At 40.5% G+C, this 15,574-nt stretch overlaps 1 protein-coding gene across 1 annotated transcript; it reads left to right on the top strand.

The window, feature by feature from the left end:
• Nucleotides 1-538: 538 nt before the first annotated feature.
• GTPBP10 (GTP binding protein 10) lies at nucleotides 539-14,520 on the top strand. Its single transcript, XM_065629019.1, has 10 exons — nucleotides 539-610; nucleotides 1,089-1,282; nucleotides 1,373-1,464; nucleotides 2,560-2,704; nucleotides 5,901-5,974; nucleotides 7,366-7,418; nucleotides 10,632-10,739; nucleotides 11,275-11,352; nucleotides 12,322-12,445; nucleotides 13,204-14,520. The coding sequence occupies exons 1-10, from the start codon at nucleotides 578-580 to the stop codon at nucleotides 13,422-13,424; spliced, it is 1,122 nt and encodes a 373-aa protein (XP_065485091.1). The 5' UTR covers nucleotides 539-577; the 3' UTR covers nucleotides 13,425-14,520.
• Nucleotides 14,521-15,574: the final 1,054 nt, after the last annotated feature.

Consider the following 15,574-nt stretch of genomic DNA (forward strand, 5'->3'; position numbering starts at 1 on the left):
AGGGCCAGGAGGCTCTGAAGGGCCCAGCCCACGCGAGAGCCAGCAGCAGCCGTGTCCGACCGCCACGCAGCCCCCGGGCAGCGCGGGCTGCCGGAGACCGCGGATCTCGCCCGAACCCTCCCGCAGCCGGGGCCTTGCTCTCCCCTCTGGCGTCCCTGCCCAAGACGCCCCAGCGCCTCTCGGTTTGGGACGCTTCGCGGGACGGGAAAGGCTGCAGCGACGAGCAGCTGGCCAGGCCCGACCCCTGCCGGGCCGGCGGGTCCGGGGCCACCAGCCCGGCCCGGCTGCGCCCCGGCCCCGCGCGGGCGGGAAGGGCCGCACATGCGCACTTGCGCGGAACCCGGTCCCGCGTCGCCCGGCGCGGCTGCCATGGCATGACGGGAGGCGGGCCGCGCTGCCCCGGCCGGCAGCCAGACCCCTGCGGCCTGGGCGCTGACGCCGCCCGCCCCCTTGCGCCATCTTCCCCACACAGCCCCTGGGCCCCGGGCCCGCCCCCCGCGCCTCAAGGCCCGCTGCTCCCGCCCCTCCCGTCGCGCCGCCGCAGGCCGGGCGCGGGCCGCGGCTCCCGGCTGCCAGCATGGTGCGGGGCGGCGGGGCGGCGCTGCGGAAGGTCGGTGCTCCCGAGCGGGGCTGCGGCGGCGGGAAGGGCTGGCGGGGCTGCGGTCCAGCTGCTGCGGCCTCTCTGGGGCGGGCTGGCGGGTCTCCCCCATCCCCCGGGCTGACCCGCGGCCCGCCGAGCCCCCCGCGCTGCCCCGCCTGCAGTCGGAGGCAGGAGCCCGGCCGTGCCGGGCGGGGCGCCCTGAGGCGCCGCACGCGTGTCCGTGGGCGCCGGGGCAGAGCCGCGGCCCGTCCCGCTGCCTGGGGCTCGGCGGGCCGGGCGGGCCTGAGGTATCGCTGCCGGGGAGGAAACGTCGAATATTTGTTAAAAAAAAACATCTCGGAGGGTTACATGACTGTTTTCTGATCGTTCATTGTTGCCATCAGAGAAAAGCTCGATCTGAGCAGTTTTAGCCATGTTGTTTGTAGTGGCTAACGAAATGAAATACAAACAGAACATAATACTGATACGAAACTTGTTGTTTTGTTAGTATGGCAACTTTATAGACGATTTACGGCTCTATGTGAGAGGAGGAACTGGTGGAATGGGTTATCCTCGGCTAGGCGGGGAAGGAGGCAGAGGTGGTGATGTCTGGTTCGTCGCCCGAGAAAGAACTACCTTGAAGAGCATAAGGGACAGGTATCCCCAGAAACGATTCGTCGCTGGAACGGGAGCCAACAGCAGGTAAGGGTCTGTTTGATGAAAGTTCTTACGAACCTCTTCCAGAAGCAAAACGTCAGCTTAAATGACTAAGCCTGGCGTAATTTCTCCCAGTGTTAAAGCACTAAAAGGTGAAAAAGGAAGGGATTGCGAAGTTCATGTGCCTCTGGGAATTTCAGTTCTTCGTGATGATGGCAAGCAAATCGGTAAGAACTTCCGTTTTGTTTTAATGTATCTAGTAGATACTGTCATATTTATTGATACCATCTAGCGCACTTCTAACACTATGATATTTGGAGGTTACTCATGTCACAAAAGACGTGTGTGTTTTCCTTTGTTTGGACAAAGAGTTGACAAAAAATACACCGTAGAAATTTTTGGAAAAGCAAGGACCCCTTCCAGAGATTAGTAGTAGTTCGTATCACTATACGCAGCAGAAACTACTGTTGGAGGCTGGAAGCCATACTGATCCTCCACAGAATCATTAGTGACCATACATAATTATGTGTCCATAAATTCAGGTAAGTGTCCCTGTAACTTCACTGAATTATGACATTGCTTAAAAGGTAAAGGTCCTTGCTGAGTGTCAGCATTTCAGGTTATCTAAAATACTTATCCATTTTTCACTCTTTTTTTAAAGAGTGGTACTTGGTAGTAACCAGGAAGATCTTCAATACACTGCCCTTGGAACAGCTCTCAATGGTTCCTTTGCAGTTTCTCAGAATTTTTTCTTTTTATACTGTTCAGAGTTCACACTAAATTCACAAATTATTCCAATTTGAATGTTTAACAAAATTGGATATATGGTAAGAACTGTTTATGATGTAGGCATGTCAGTGTCTAAAGGTGTCCTTAAACTATATATTCAAATGTTGCATTTTTATTTTTTTAAATTATTCTAACATTCTAACCCTAAGGGAGATACTATAACCTGTATCTTCATGAAAAAAATATAACATCTGAAGAATTTGCTATAGCCATATCTCTATCAATGCAGTTTTTTCCCTGCATTCTTTAATTAAAGTATTGGAGGCTTCAGATCTACCATCTTGGCCATACTTTGCCTGCCTGTACTTAGCACTTTTCTTGAAGTGACTGACTATGTGACAGAGGGGAATACTGGAGTGTGTTTGCTCTCATTTGTTTCCAAAGAAACAAAAATACCATGACCCTGAGTGCACAGGTCTTCCAAGAAAGCATATGGAAAATTATCTCTTATTTGAAGATAGATTTAAGTGGAAACTCACAACTGAACTACTGCAGGGGATTGTGCTTTTTTTTACTAGTGAATTTATTTTCAGGAGAACTTAATGCAGCAGGAGAGAGATTCTTAGCAGCTCGCGGAGGTCTTGGAGGCTCTTTGGCCACAAACTTCTTGCCTTGCAAAGGTCAGAGCCGAATTGTTCGTCTCGATTTGAAACTTATAGCAGATGTTGGCTTAGTTGGGTAAGTACTGTAGTTTGAGAACTGACATTAGAAAACAAAGTAGTCATTTTCAAATTAGATTTCAAAGAAATTTGAGAGTTTGGAGGATGAGCATTACTGTAGATTTGCATTGCCACTTAAATTACTTGCAGTTTGCAAATCAGAGTTTAAACCTATTAAAATAATTTTAAAGTTTTGAAAGTATTGGTTATGCTTTTGTGGGTGAAGGGTTTCATGAATCAGGGTAGTATATAATTATTCATATAATTGAATTTAGCAATTGCAGTGATTATCGAATACTATTAGCTACTATTTATGAAGTAAGCAGAAGGTGCATAACAGAGCCAAGGACGCTATCCATATTGCATCTTTGACTTTATGGTGCTGGCACAAGTAGACCCTTTCAGTAGTAGTTGTAAAGAGAGTTTCAAAGGCTACTTAGCCCACTCTCCCAAATAAACAGCTTGGAACGTTGCAAGGAAGTAATAAATTACAAACTGGAACAGTAGGACTTGTATTTCTTTTGCTGTGATGCTTTCTGATGTTGCTGCTTTATGACAATGCAGATAGATATATCTTTATTTGGAGAAAGCTTTCAACAAACTATAGTTGTAAAAGTCTTGGTCTGCTCAGCATCTGCTACCTCTCTCCTGCCCTGTGGTCCTTATAAATAAAAAACACAGGAAGTGTAAAATGACAAGGGGTTCGAGGTAGAAACAGTATGATTGTTATCTATCATAAAGAATGGAAACTTGAAGATAGCATTGTTTTCTTTTTTGCTTGTTAAAAATAGTTGTGTTAGTATCAGATTTATCTAAAGTTATGTAATTTTCAAGTAGTCTTCATTAATTACATGATAGAGAATCTTTTTCTTGTTTTAGACTGTGTGAAAATATAGGAGTTTTATGACACCATTGTTGCTTTAATCTTGCATTTTGGCTGAGGCTTTCCCTTTAAAATGAATTTTTAAAAAATCATCATTAATTAGAGGAGCATATTATTTTCTTGTTAAGAGTATGAATCAGCCTCTGATAGTTTGTGGTTGTTCTTTGATCTCTTTGTATTTGTTATTTTTGCTTCAGTAGATTTGCAAGTGGTTTGCTATTAGATCAGGTAAAAAACAGATAGACTTGAGAAAGGCCCATCAGGTTTGGGTACAGGTTGTAATGTGTAGTGTAGGTTGCAATTTAAACTTCAAAGCATATTGTACCTCAGTGGAAACAAAATATTCATGTGAGGAGCTGACCAGAGTAACCTTCTGGAATGTCTTTAAGGCACCTTTCAACATCAGAGTGCATTAAAACTACCTTCAATGGTTTTCCTGTTTTTAACAAGAGTCATTATGTCTCTTTATTTTTCAAGCAAGCCCTGTAGACAATCCCTTTATAAAGCCCCTCAGTGTAATACTAGTCTTGTCGTGATTCTGCACGTATTCGAGTATATGGTTTTCTGTGTAGCACCTGCCTTTGTATCTTGGAACCAGTGTTCAGTTGCCCATAGTGATAAGAGGAACGAAAGTCTTTTAGAAACCCCTAGGCCTAATATGACAAGATTAGGCCTAATATAACAGAAACCTAATAGAGAAACAATAGCTCTATAGAGACTGGACATGAGGCGAAGCGGGATGTCCTTGGTTTACAAGCTGGCAAAGCACAATATTCCACTAAATGAAGAAAGAGCTACGTGACTTTAGCTGTGTAGTAGCACAAAATGACAACATGCGTGATCAAGAAATTAGGTCAAGAAGCCAACGCTGGGGGTGCACCAGGCTGCAAAGACCACTGGGAGCCACTAGAGGCCCCCGATGAAGACCCTTGAATACCAAAGACGGACTTCTGGCAAAGGATGTGATTATGTTTATGTTTAATGCATGAACTAAGCAGTAGAAACAAATGAATATGCAATTGGTATGTGTAATAAATACCAATAAGTGCAAGTCATGCATACGCTTGATTAGAGGAACTATCCTCCAAGCATCCAGCGCACTGCAGTAAAAGTGCCTGCTTTTTAACGCTTTCAAAACAGTGTTAAGGAGTCTTTTTGCCGACTTTTTGGTATCAGTAGGCACAGTTTTCTTTGGTCACTGTTGCACTGAAACATTGTGCTGAACAACTGTCTGTGAATTTGACTGGAACACTAGACTAGTGTGGTCTTCCATATGGAGCAGGTGCTATGAATAAGGTCTATAGCCTCTCCTCTGATGTCAGCATTAGCTTAAAGTTCAACATGGATCAAGGCTATTGTGTCTTTTACAGCTCAGATTAATCTTTAAAATAAGCATGTTTTATAGTTTCAGTTTTAAATTAGGTTTCCATTTCAATGGGTGGATGTATTCTGTGAAGAAGCTTTTTGTAAAAACTACCAAATCCCTTAAGGAACTTTTTGTTGCAGTGTGCAGGTATAGCTATCCCCTGGAAAGGGAAAAGCTTACAACAGTCAAGTCTGCACAGACCAGCTCCTAGGGCTTCACTGGTATTCTTTTTGGTTTACTTGGTAACAAAGCAGATTAGTCCTAATTTCAGGATCCATCATACAACTTCGTTACCTTAAAAACATACACAAACTGTGTGCATGTGTGTCTATATACACAATGTCTCTCTTTCGTTCTTCCCCTCACATATATATATCTGTACATAGAGTGTTTACATATGCTGCGCTATATCAACTAAACTATAGCATAGGTATAATTGGTACTGAGATCGTAGAATGTTACATTAACCATGATTTGTATACCAAAAGACTGTAAGTCTGACTGTTAGATGTATTTGCATGGCAGGTGTTTAGAATGTAAATGCAATTTACAAGATCAACTCTAGCATGTGAAGACTGAATTCAAGTAGACCTGGATGCTTATGCTCTATTTCTGTCCAAGTGACTTTGAAAGATTTCCCTTAAATCTATTACAAGTGTATTTACATACCTCTCCTCCATGCATCCTTGGGAAGCATTGTTGGATTTAGAAAAATTATTCCAGTTTGATTAATCATAATGACTTTGAGGGTTTTTTTTTTTGTTTTTGCTTGTTTGTTTGTGTTGGTTGTTTTTTTGGTTGTTGTTGGGTTCGTTTTTGGTTTTTTAATGTCAAAGTCTGAGTAGATGAGTCTGCAGAAATTAGATGGTAGCACTGAGTTTGACTAAAGTAATGTAGTGTAATTTGGTAATAAAATATACAGGAATAACCTGTGTTTATTCATATAAAATCCAACTTTCCTTCTAGGTTTCCAAATGCAGGAAAATCATCCTTGTTAAGCAAGATTTCTCATGCCAAACCCGAGATTGCAAATTATGCATGTAAGTTCATACTCTTATTTTTAGAACAGTAATATTTCATGAGAGCAAGAAGTCTTTTCTTTGACATTGTTTACGGGTTTATAATAAAGAACAGGAGATAAACGTGTTGCCTGCTAAATATGTTATACATAATTTTAATTATAAGAACTCATGTCCCGTTCTGGGCCCCTCAGTTCAAGAAGGACAGGGAACTGCTGGAGAGAGTCCAGCGCAGAGCCACGAAGATGATTAAGGGAGTGGAGCATCTCCCTTATGGGGAAAGGCTGAGGGAGCTGGGTCTCTTTAGCTTGGAGAAGAGAAGACTGAGGGGTGACCTCATTAATGTTTATAAATATGTAAAGGGTGAGTGTCATGAGGATGGAGCCAGGCTCTTCTCAGTGACAACCAACAGTAAGACGAGGGGTAATGGGTTCAAGCTGGAACACAAGAGGTTCCACTTAAACTTCTTCTCAGTGAGGGTGACGTAACACTGGAACAGGCTTCCTGGGGGGGTTGTGGAGTCTTCTTCTCTGGAGACATTCAAAATCCGCTTGGACGCCTTCCTGTGTAACCTCATCTGGGTGTTCCTGCTCTGGCAGGGGGATTGGACTAGATGATCTTTCGAGTTCCCTTCCAATCCCTGACATTCTGTGATTCTGTGATTCTGTACTGTTTCAATGTCCAATTCCTTTAACCACCTCAGTTTTTCATGTGTACACCCTCATAGTGCTTTAACCTGCAGGGTCTATTTAGTATTTAATTTAGTTTCAGCCCATTTGAGCCCATCTGAGACTCTCCATGTGTGCAATATCCTCAGTCTACTGAATATGCACCATCAAGTTTCTTTGCATGAACATCTTTATGCTTTGGAAATGGCTACCACCTGTTCTTGCAACAGAGTAAGATTCTAGTTTTGAACCTGTCCCCTGAAAAATGCCATTTTTATTAGTTTTCTTTCAGTAAATTAGCATTAGCCATCTGATCATGCTTTAATTAAAATGCATGCAAGAGTACAAGTACTAGTAATTCCTGCTGACTTTGCAATGCTCCTGATTATCTACAGCCTTTTTCCATAGTCTGGATAAGCCTTTTTGTGTCTGAGACTTCTCTGTCTCCTCTATTCTCTTTTGGGGATGATGGGAACAGAAATGCACACAGTACCAAGATTTGGTGAACTGTTGTTTTTCGAGTGTTCTAATTTCGTTCTTTCTTGGTTTTTTCTTTATTCATTTTCCAGTAATTCTTAACATCCCATTTGCATTATTTTTTTCTGCTACTGGACATTTGTTTAACTTAAATATGAAGTGGAAAGTCCTGCAACATTTGAGTGTTTGGTAACATTAACATATTTTAAAATAATGTTAAAACCAGTTTTGTTTTCTTCCCCTCCTCATTTTTTTTCTTTGTTATAGTTACAACGATACAGCCTGAACTAGGAAAGATCATGTATGCAGATTACAAGCAGGTTGGTATGAAAGTTCATTCTGGTTGTTTGTTGAAGTTGTATATAATGGTTAGTTATATTGCTTAACGTAATTTCAGAAAGAAGAAGGAAATTTGTATGTTTTTTCATATGTGTATCTATAATGTATGTATATCAAATGCAGTTACATGGACTTAATGAAAGTTGTGGAGACAGAACTATTTTTATAAACTAATGAGAGCTTTATAGCCAAATGCAGTAATATGACATTGAGCTGATTTCAAGTCACTCGAATAAATGGCTTCTCATTTTCCATTGTCTTTGTTCTCTGGTTCTAATCCTACTTTATAATCTTAGAGGTGCAAGCTCCTGTGTGGAATTGAGATTGCTGTGTCCTAGTATACTCCTATTAAGTTTAGGACTTTTAAAAAGATCATTGTTTTGGAGACTAATCTATTATTTTTATGTCAAAGAGGCAAATTTTCTGCAAGTTGGCTATACAGAGAGGTCTGAAATGAGTAGTTTTCAGAATGGATTTTATACAGGGGCAAATTTGTCCAATAGATCCAGATCTGCAGTAATGAATGACAGGGAATTTAGTGAATATAATCCAGTTATCGTAACTTACTGTTCTGGCTTTCCAAGTTGGCTGCTCAAATTTCCTTTCGTAGTTTGGTTCTTGCGTTTTGTGTTGTTTGTTTTTAATAAAAAGTAAAATAGTACGAAGTGATAGGGACTGCCTGAACAGCCAGGATAGTGCCCTGAGAGGTGAGGAACCTGGGTCCAGTTCCCTTTGTGGTAGGCTGTAGCTGTGGAGGACTGGTGGAGATGCTGCCCTACCACCTGAATTTTTGTGAATCCGATTCCACCCAGCTTCTTCAGACAAAGTTGTCAGGTAATTGTGTAGTGCCTGGAATCCTTTCTACAATATCCACTGGGGGGGAAACCAACATTAAATGAGAGTCTTCATAATAGATTTTTGGACCCTGAGTTCCTGTAAGGTTACAGCAAACATTTTGATTCCTCAAGCTTAGATCTTCTTTGATGTGCTTTTATTTTGTTTGTGAAGTGTATGATACATGCAGTACTGGACTCATCACTTCCAAGATAAAAGGCAAATGCATAAAAGGGTTTCAGATGAGTTAACCAGAAAAGCATCTTTCAGGTGTGAACAGACAGAAAATCTTCTTTTCACTTTCAGAAGCAATAATCGTAGAGGGATTTGATAGCTGCTGCTTGAAACCTTAATTTAACAACCTTTAACAAAACTGTGTATTAAAGGAAACAAGTGTAGTTTGTCAAGTTCCCTGTAGGGATGCACACATCTAAGGGAAATCTTTTTATAATCGTTTTATCTGCTAGTTTATGGTAACTTATCCCAGAAAGCTGTGCTGCAAATAACAGGATTATCTATAGCCAAAAAAAAAAAAAAAGCCAGCAGCCATGAATCAAGACCTTTCTTGCTCTTCCTGGTGTATCTTTCTCCAGCAGGAGAACTATGCGCACTCCTGGCTTCCTTCAGTCTGTTTTGTGTCATATGACCCTTATTTTTGGCTGTTCCTTGCAGTTCATGGTTTTTATATTACAGTGTTGGGTGCTATGTAGGAACAAATCTTTTTTAAAATCAAGGGAACTAGTGATTCTGATCACAGGGAACAGTTGTGAGTGAGAGGAAGTACTTCAGCTCTCAGTATTGCAACTGCTGAAAAACAAAACAATGTAAGCAATTAAGAGCCATAATTGAGGTGACTGTCCTGTATCACCAAAGGGGGAATGGCTCATTAAATCTTTTAACCTGCAGAATGTTGACATTTTAAGGAAATAGGTAGTAATTTGTTTATTTATATTTAGTATATTCTAAAGAAGAAAAGTACGTGCAAGTTACCTGGTGCTTTCTGTCATTACTACTTGGAAAAGATACAAAAGTAGAGGATCTGAGTATGCGTCTGGATTCAGGTCTTAGTACCAGATCATGGAAACCAGCATAAGGACGCACTTACATTTTCTACCAGAATATCTGAACCAAGTGCCATTTTGAGAAAATACGAGTTTGTTCATGAGCTACATAAAAAAGTATTTTTTGAAAGAGAACTAATCTTGGGGAAAAAGGTGGTGATGCTGGCACTACAGCACCCTAACACATCACACCAGGATGTGGATGTTTCTTTTCTAACACTCCAGTTATTCTCTCCCTGTTTCTAGTTACAAGTCTGTGGTTTATCTAGCTCTATCTCATGTCTCTGTAGAAGGAAAATTCTGGAGCAAGGCTTCAAATATTTAGGAGATGCTAATGGTTAAAAGTTAGTGTGACACGTGAGTGGGAGTGTAACTCATAGCAGAAAGTCTCCTTCTGCAATAGGTAGTACACTGGAAATTTTATCGTGTGCTGGCTTCGGGCATTATTTAATTGAATCCAGTTGCTGTCTAAATGGGTATTTGATAGATTTGAAGACCCTACTTTTGCTCTTCTTCGTTTCACTATCTGTCTTAGCTTTCTGTGAGTTACTGAGTAGATACTTGGGGCTTTTAGTATTCTGCTCTTTTTTGATCTGTCTCAGCTCTCCTTTACAGCAGTGTACAACTCTCTCAACCAGCAGAGAAAAATGGCAAGATTCTTGTCCATTGTGGCAGACTTTGCTGGGCTCTGGTTGGAAACTGAGGTATTAATCAAAATCTCATTTCAGTTGAAGAGCAGAAGACAAATTCTTGGAGATTCTTATGCTCAGGAGAACAATATTAAGTGGGTTTTTGCATTTGGAATAATGATCCTCTGTAGCCACAAGGAACAGACTTCATTTTCTTTTCCAGTGACAATTTGAATTCTGTATAAATGTGATGGCCTAATTTCTTGCCTTTCAGAGTCTATTTTATTCTGAGGTAATAGGCAAATTTTGCAAGTTCTCTGCTGAGGTATTATTATTCTCTATTTTCTGCTTTGCAGACAGCTATAAATAAATAGACAGGGGAACATGGGCGGCACAATGTCTGTGTAATAGTAGCATTTTGTTTAAATCTCCTTCTGCTGATAGATTCTAAATGTATTGAAACAGCAAATGCATACTGCTGGAGGACTGATCCCCCCATGCAATTCCAAGGAATACACATAGTTGTAAAAGGAGTGTCTTAAAATGGATGTTCCCAACATTCCTCTGTCTGGGTGCTTTTTTTTAATATAAAATGATAATGTGTCGATAGTTTAAAATCACCATTTTTGCTTGGTGGAAATAAGTTTGTTTGAAACTTTTATTTTCCTAGATTTCAGTAGCTGATCTCCCAGGACTGATCGAAGGTGCACATGCAAACAAAGGGATGGGCCACAAATTTCTCAAACATGTAGAAAGAACCAAACAGCTTCTCTTAGTTGTAAGTTAAATAAAATTTACAGCTTACTGAAGTCAAAGGCAGTGCAGTAAATAAAATGCGTGTTAATTGCAGTGTAGTTGGAATTTAGGAAATCATTTGTAATTTGCATGTTTTATGATAAATGTAGCTGTAATAGTGTTTTAGAATGGAATGCTCAAACAACTGATGATAAATCCTTAAATAGAATTTATCATTAAAACTTGCCAATTAATTTAGAGCAGTGAAGTTTTGCAAGCATAACTAAAGCATGAGGTGAATTTTTTTCCTTTTTTCTTTTTTTTTTTTTCCTGTAAGATGCCCTTAAAAGAGAGGTTTAAAAATCAGGCCTTTAAGAAATACTGTATCAGAATCAAACAGTTTGTGTTTCCAATGTCTACGGTATTACTTCATTGTATATTAATAGTTGCCTTCTGTTATTTGCCCAGGAATGAGGGCATGTGTGTGGGAATTTTACTGCAAAGTAGTTGATGGAGAGTACCTTGATACCGTAACATAATTTAATACCACAAAGCTTGTTCTTGTGTAACTTTTTCAGGTTGATATTTCTGGGTTTCAGCTGTCTACTAAGACTCGGTTCAGAACAGCCTTTGAAACTATATTGCTTCTAACAAAGGTAAGTTCTCATCTTCCTCATTGACAGTTGTAGTTGCATGTGGAGCCAAGAAAGAGGCTGAGTTTTGATCAAGAACTTTCAAATGTTAGCGTGTCTTCTGGATTTATAACATAAGGCTAGTTAACAAGCTTAGGATTCCCTAAAATGATGAAGTTATTTTTAAGTGTCCAGGTGAAGCTCCTCTCTTCTATGTTGGGCCTAACTGCTCCTTCATTAATCTCGGCAGCATATGGCATGTGTCTTAGAGCCAAGTAAACGTGAAAAGCCACATCGTTTTGAATTCCCCAATCTGGTAGTATTTTAGGAAGGAGAAATACATGGGTATAGTTAAATGCCTGCCTTCATGCCCTTACTGCATGGACTAATGGAGATGAGACATCAGGCCTCAGCTTTGCAGACATTCAGTGTTACCATCTCTTACCATTGCTTCTGATTAAAATAATAGATTTTATGTAATGTCAAGTTTATCAGCTGTTTTCTCTCTAGTTATATGGCTTAAGACAATGTATCTTCTGGATTTCAGATATTGCTGTTTATTTTTAGCTTATTCATGGTTGTGTTTTTATTTCTTGATATTAACCATTAAAATGCTTAAGAATCAGAAAACTGTCCAAAGAATTTTCTTAAATGTTTCATAGATCTGAGCTTTTTCTGAAATTGATTTTGTGTTTGTGGATATCAGAAAAACAAAAACAAATCTGTCTTTCTTTTTGAAGGAAGCAGTTTCAGAATTGGCCAGCCAGTTTACCTGAAATATCTGTTTGAGCAAAAAATCACCGAATCACTGAACATCATTTTCTTGTGTTGGACTGCTTTAATACATTAGCCTTGAGCACCTGAGTCAATCTCACAGCTGCCTAGGCATGAAAGACTTTAGGCAATTAAAGAAACAAGAGAGGAGATGTAAAATTGAAGTAGTGCTCGTTAAACTATGTATACTTATTAAGACAAATATACTTGTCATTTAAGGAATTGGAGCTATACAAAGAGGAGCTTCTAACAAAACCTGCACTTCTTGCCATTAATAAAATGGATTTACCCTGTGCAAAGGATAACTTGAATGAACTTATGAAACAGCTACAGAATCCTGAAGGTAAATTAACTTTCAACAATTGCCTTTGCCAAAAACAGTAATAAGATTTCATTGTGGTAACTCTGCATTGAAAAGGAGTTGGATGAAACTGAAGTGAGGTATTAAATTTATTATTCGAACATATATTTTAAAACCACTTGCTGCATTTGGAGCTTCGTTTATGTGCATTTGTACTGCTGGCTTTATTGTTGGGTAAATATTTTAATAAAATAGAAATATGCTAGAAGATCCTTCCAAACCGTGATATGGGAGAGTATGTTTCCAGTTTAGGTATCTGGGATAACAGTAACCTCCACTGAAGGTACCTTTACAGACACTGATGTATATGCAATTTATCATGTGACTTTGGCCAAAACACATGAAAATTCTGGACAGGCCCATGTAGGTTTACTTCAATTTTGCTATTACATTGGGGTGAATGTCTTTCTATTTCCCGGAGTGTATGAGAACCATGAAGGGTTAAAACATCCATCTCCCATATCCTACAACTTGAGATTTCTTTGTAATCATCTTAAAGGAAGGGTATAGAATCTTCTCATGAGAGTGTAAATATGGTATAACTGCTATGTTAGTGCTTGTCTTCTGAGACTTTAGCTATTTTTAAAATTAATTAAGCAAATAATACTTCTATATTAATTGCAGTTATGTTTATTACTGTAATTTACTAAAGTCTATTTTCTAAATTTAATGGGATTCTATGGGCTTTGTAGTGATACAGTATTTGGGGATTGTACTGACTCTTTCAGTATGATTTTCAGACTTCCTACACTTACTACAGGAAGAAATGAGTCCTGCAAATATACTTGAATTCAAAGATATAATTCCTATATCTACATACACGGGAGAAGGAATTGAGGAACTAAAAGCGTATATAAGAAAATCCATAGATGAGGAAGCAGAGCAGGAGAATGAAGAATATCGGAAAAAGAAACTACTGCTTTTACAGACTTCAGAAGAACAACAAATGAACAGAAGATAGTGTTCTTGGCTGGATCCAACATGTTTCAAAATTTTTAGCATGCACATGAACCCATTGGTATACAGACCTTCCATTCGATTTTTCTTCACCAACACTGACCAGTTCTCCGCTCCCTCTGTTGTCTCAGTTTCTTTTGGCACTTGGGTAGCACAGTGGAGAAAAGAACAGGTTTTTTTATTTATGTTGGCTACTGACTCAACAGAGCAAAGACCGAAGTATGTGCAGCTCAAAGCACAGCTTAACAACTGGTCATCCCTGGAGTATTTTTTTACCAGATGAGTGGAAAGAATATAACCTGCACAGGTAGCAAAGGAGCAAGTTCAGCCACTCTGCATCTTCTTCCACAGGCATCGGAAATACTGAGGGAGATTTCTGATGGAGCGGTTTTCCAGGGTCTAGTGCTTCTAAGGTGAACCAGTTTTGCTACTTTGACAGGCATCGGATTGTGAGGGTTTAGTTATTTTTAAAGATTTAAAGGAAAACACAAATAAATGGCCACAAGGAAGTGACTTGTAGGAGCACGAAAAAGCAAGGCAGGTGTGTAATGTTGGGGTGTTTTTTTCACACCTGCTGGTGCGTACTGTAGTTCCCTTGGTCATATAAATCCTGATTCCAAATTCCCAGACTTAATTTGGGATTCCCCTCTTCCGGAGTTGTGGGTATACGTTACTTTTTGGTGAAGAAAATCATGACTGCTTTTCAACAGAGCTATACATTTTTGGGAATAGTTAGTGTTCCAGTTTTTGTATTGCAAGCAGGCACACATATTTTAATTAAAAAAAAATGTAAGTCCTTTCTTGTACAGGGTGTTTTCTACTTCTAAACTATTAAATTGATTGCAAAGCAAAATAAGACTGAGTACAACAAAGGCTTCTCAACTTGGTCTGGTTTTGTTTTGTAAGTATACTTGTCCAGCCCTGCTTCTCTAAATTTTGTTAAAGCAGTCACTGGGAAGAAAGGTATGATTTCTCATAATGCAGTTCTTTTATCATTAGTATTGGTTCTCATTCTGATTTTTTCTGTATTTTTATTGTGTTTGGGAGTAACATGGTTTCGTGAAAGCTAAATATGGGCTGTCAGCAATTTTTGATGTGCTATTTATTACGTAGTCAAAAATGACATTTTTTTGCTGGACTTCTTGAACACCACTCTTAATCTCACACATAAATGAGGGGCAAAAAAGTTTGAAACAGGAGCCAGCTTGGCTTTATTTCAGTTGTGTATGAAGTGTTCTACGAGCCTCAGTGCTGAATGGATAATGATTAAGTGCAACATGGAGCCAGTCAAGAGCTGTAGTTTGCAGGACTAGTTCCCTTTGCACTTCTGGTGGAGTTGACCCAGGCTGGCAGCAAAGTGCCCACACAGCTGCTCATGCCCCAGGATGGGGAGAATACAATGAGAAAATGCAAGGTAACTTGTGGGTTCAGGTTTAATAGATGAGGGAAAGAGGAGGAGGAAAAAAAAAAAGGCAAAAGCAAGCACTCGCCACCTACCACCCCCAGGCTGATACCTGATGCTTTCCCAGTGAACAGCATTGGTAAGACCAAACACCAGTTCGATATACTCATCAACGACTTGGATGAGGGAATAGAGTGCACTGTCAGCAAGTTTGCGGATGACACCAAACTGGGAGGAGTGGCTGACACACCAGAAGGCTGTGCTGCCATCCAGAGAGACCTAGATGGGCTGGAGAGTTGGGCAGGGAAAAATTTAATGAAATATAACAAGGGCAACTGTAGAGTCTTGCATCTGGGTAGGAACAACCCCAGGTTCCAGTATAAGTTGGGGAATGACCTGTTAGAGAGCAGTGTAGGGGAAAGGGACCTGGGGGTCCTGGTGGACAGCAGGATGACCATGAGCCAGCACTGTGCCCTTGTGGCCAGGAAGGCCAATGGCATCCTGGGGTGGATTAGAAGGGGGGTGGTTAGTAGGTCGAGAGAGGTTCTCCTTCCCCTCTACTCTGCCCTGGTGAGACCTCATCTGGAATATTGTGTCCAGTTCTGGGCCCCTCAGTTCAAGAAGGACAGGGAACTGCTGGAGAGAGTCCAGCGCAGAGCCACGAAGATGATGAAGGGAGTGGAGCATCTCCCTTATGAGGAAAGGCTGAGGGAGCTGGGGCTCTTTAGCTTGGAGAAGAGGAGACTGAGGGG

The sequence above is a fragment of the Caloenas nicobarica genome, chromosome 2 (genome assembly GCF_036013445.1).
Source record: "Caloenas nicobarica isolate bCalNic1 chromosome 2, bCalNic1.hap1, whole genome shotgun sequence".
NCBI classification, from domain to species: domain Eukaryota; kingdom Metazoa; phylum Chordata; class Aves; order Columbiformes; family Columbidae; genus Caloenas; species Caloenas nicobarica.

Bases quoted from the DNA above. Each gene is read 5' to 3' on its own strand.
- GTPBP10 (XM_065629019.1), top strand. From the start codon at position 578: ATGGTGCGGGGCGGCGGGGCGGCGCTGCGGAAG. The intron at 1,465-2,559 runs GTAAGAACTTCC...ATTTATTTTCAG, and splicing joins TGATGATGGCAAGCAAATCG to GAGAACTTAATGCAGCAGGA. The intron at 12,446-13,203 runs GTAAATTAACTT...TATGATTTTCAG, and splicing joins ACAGCTACAGAATCCTGAAG to ACTTCCTACACTTACTACAG.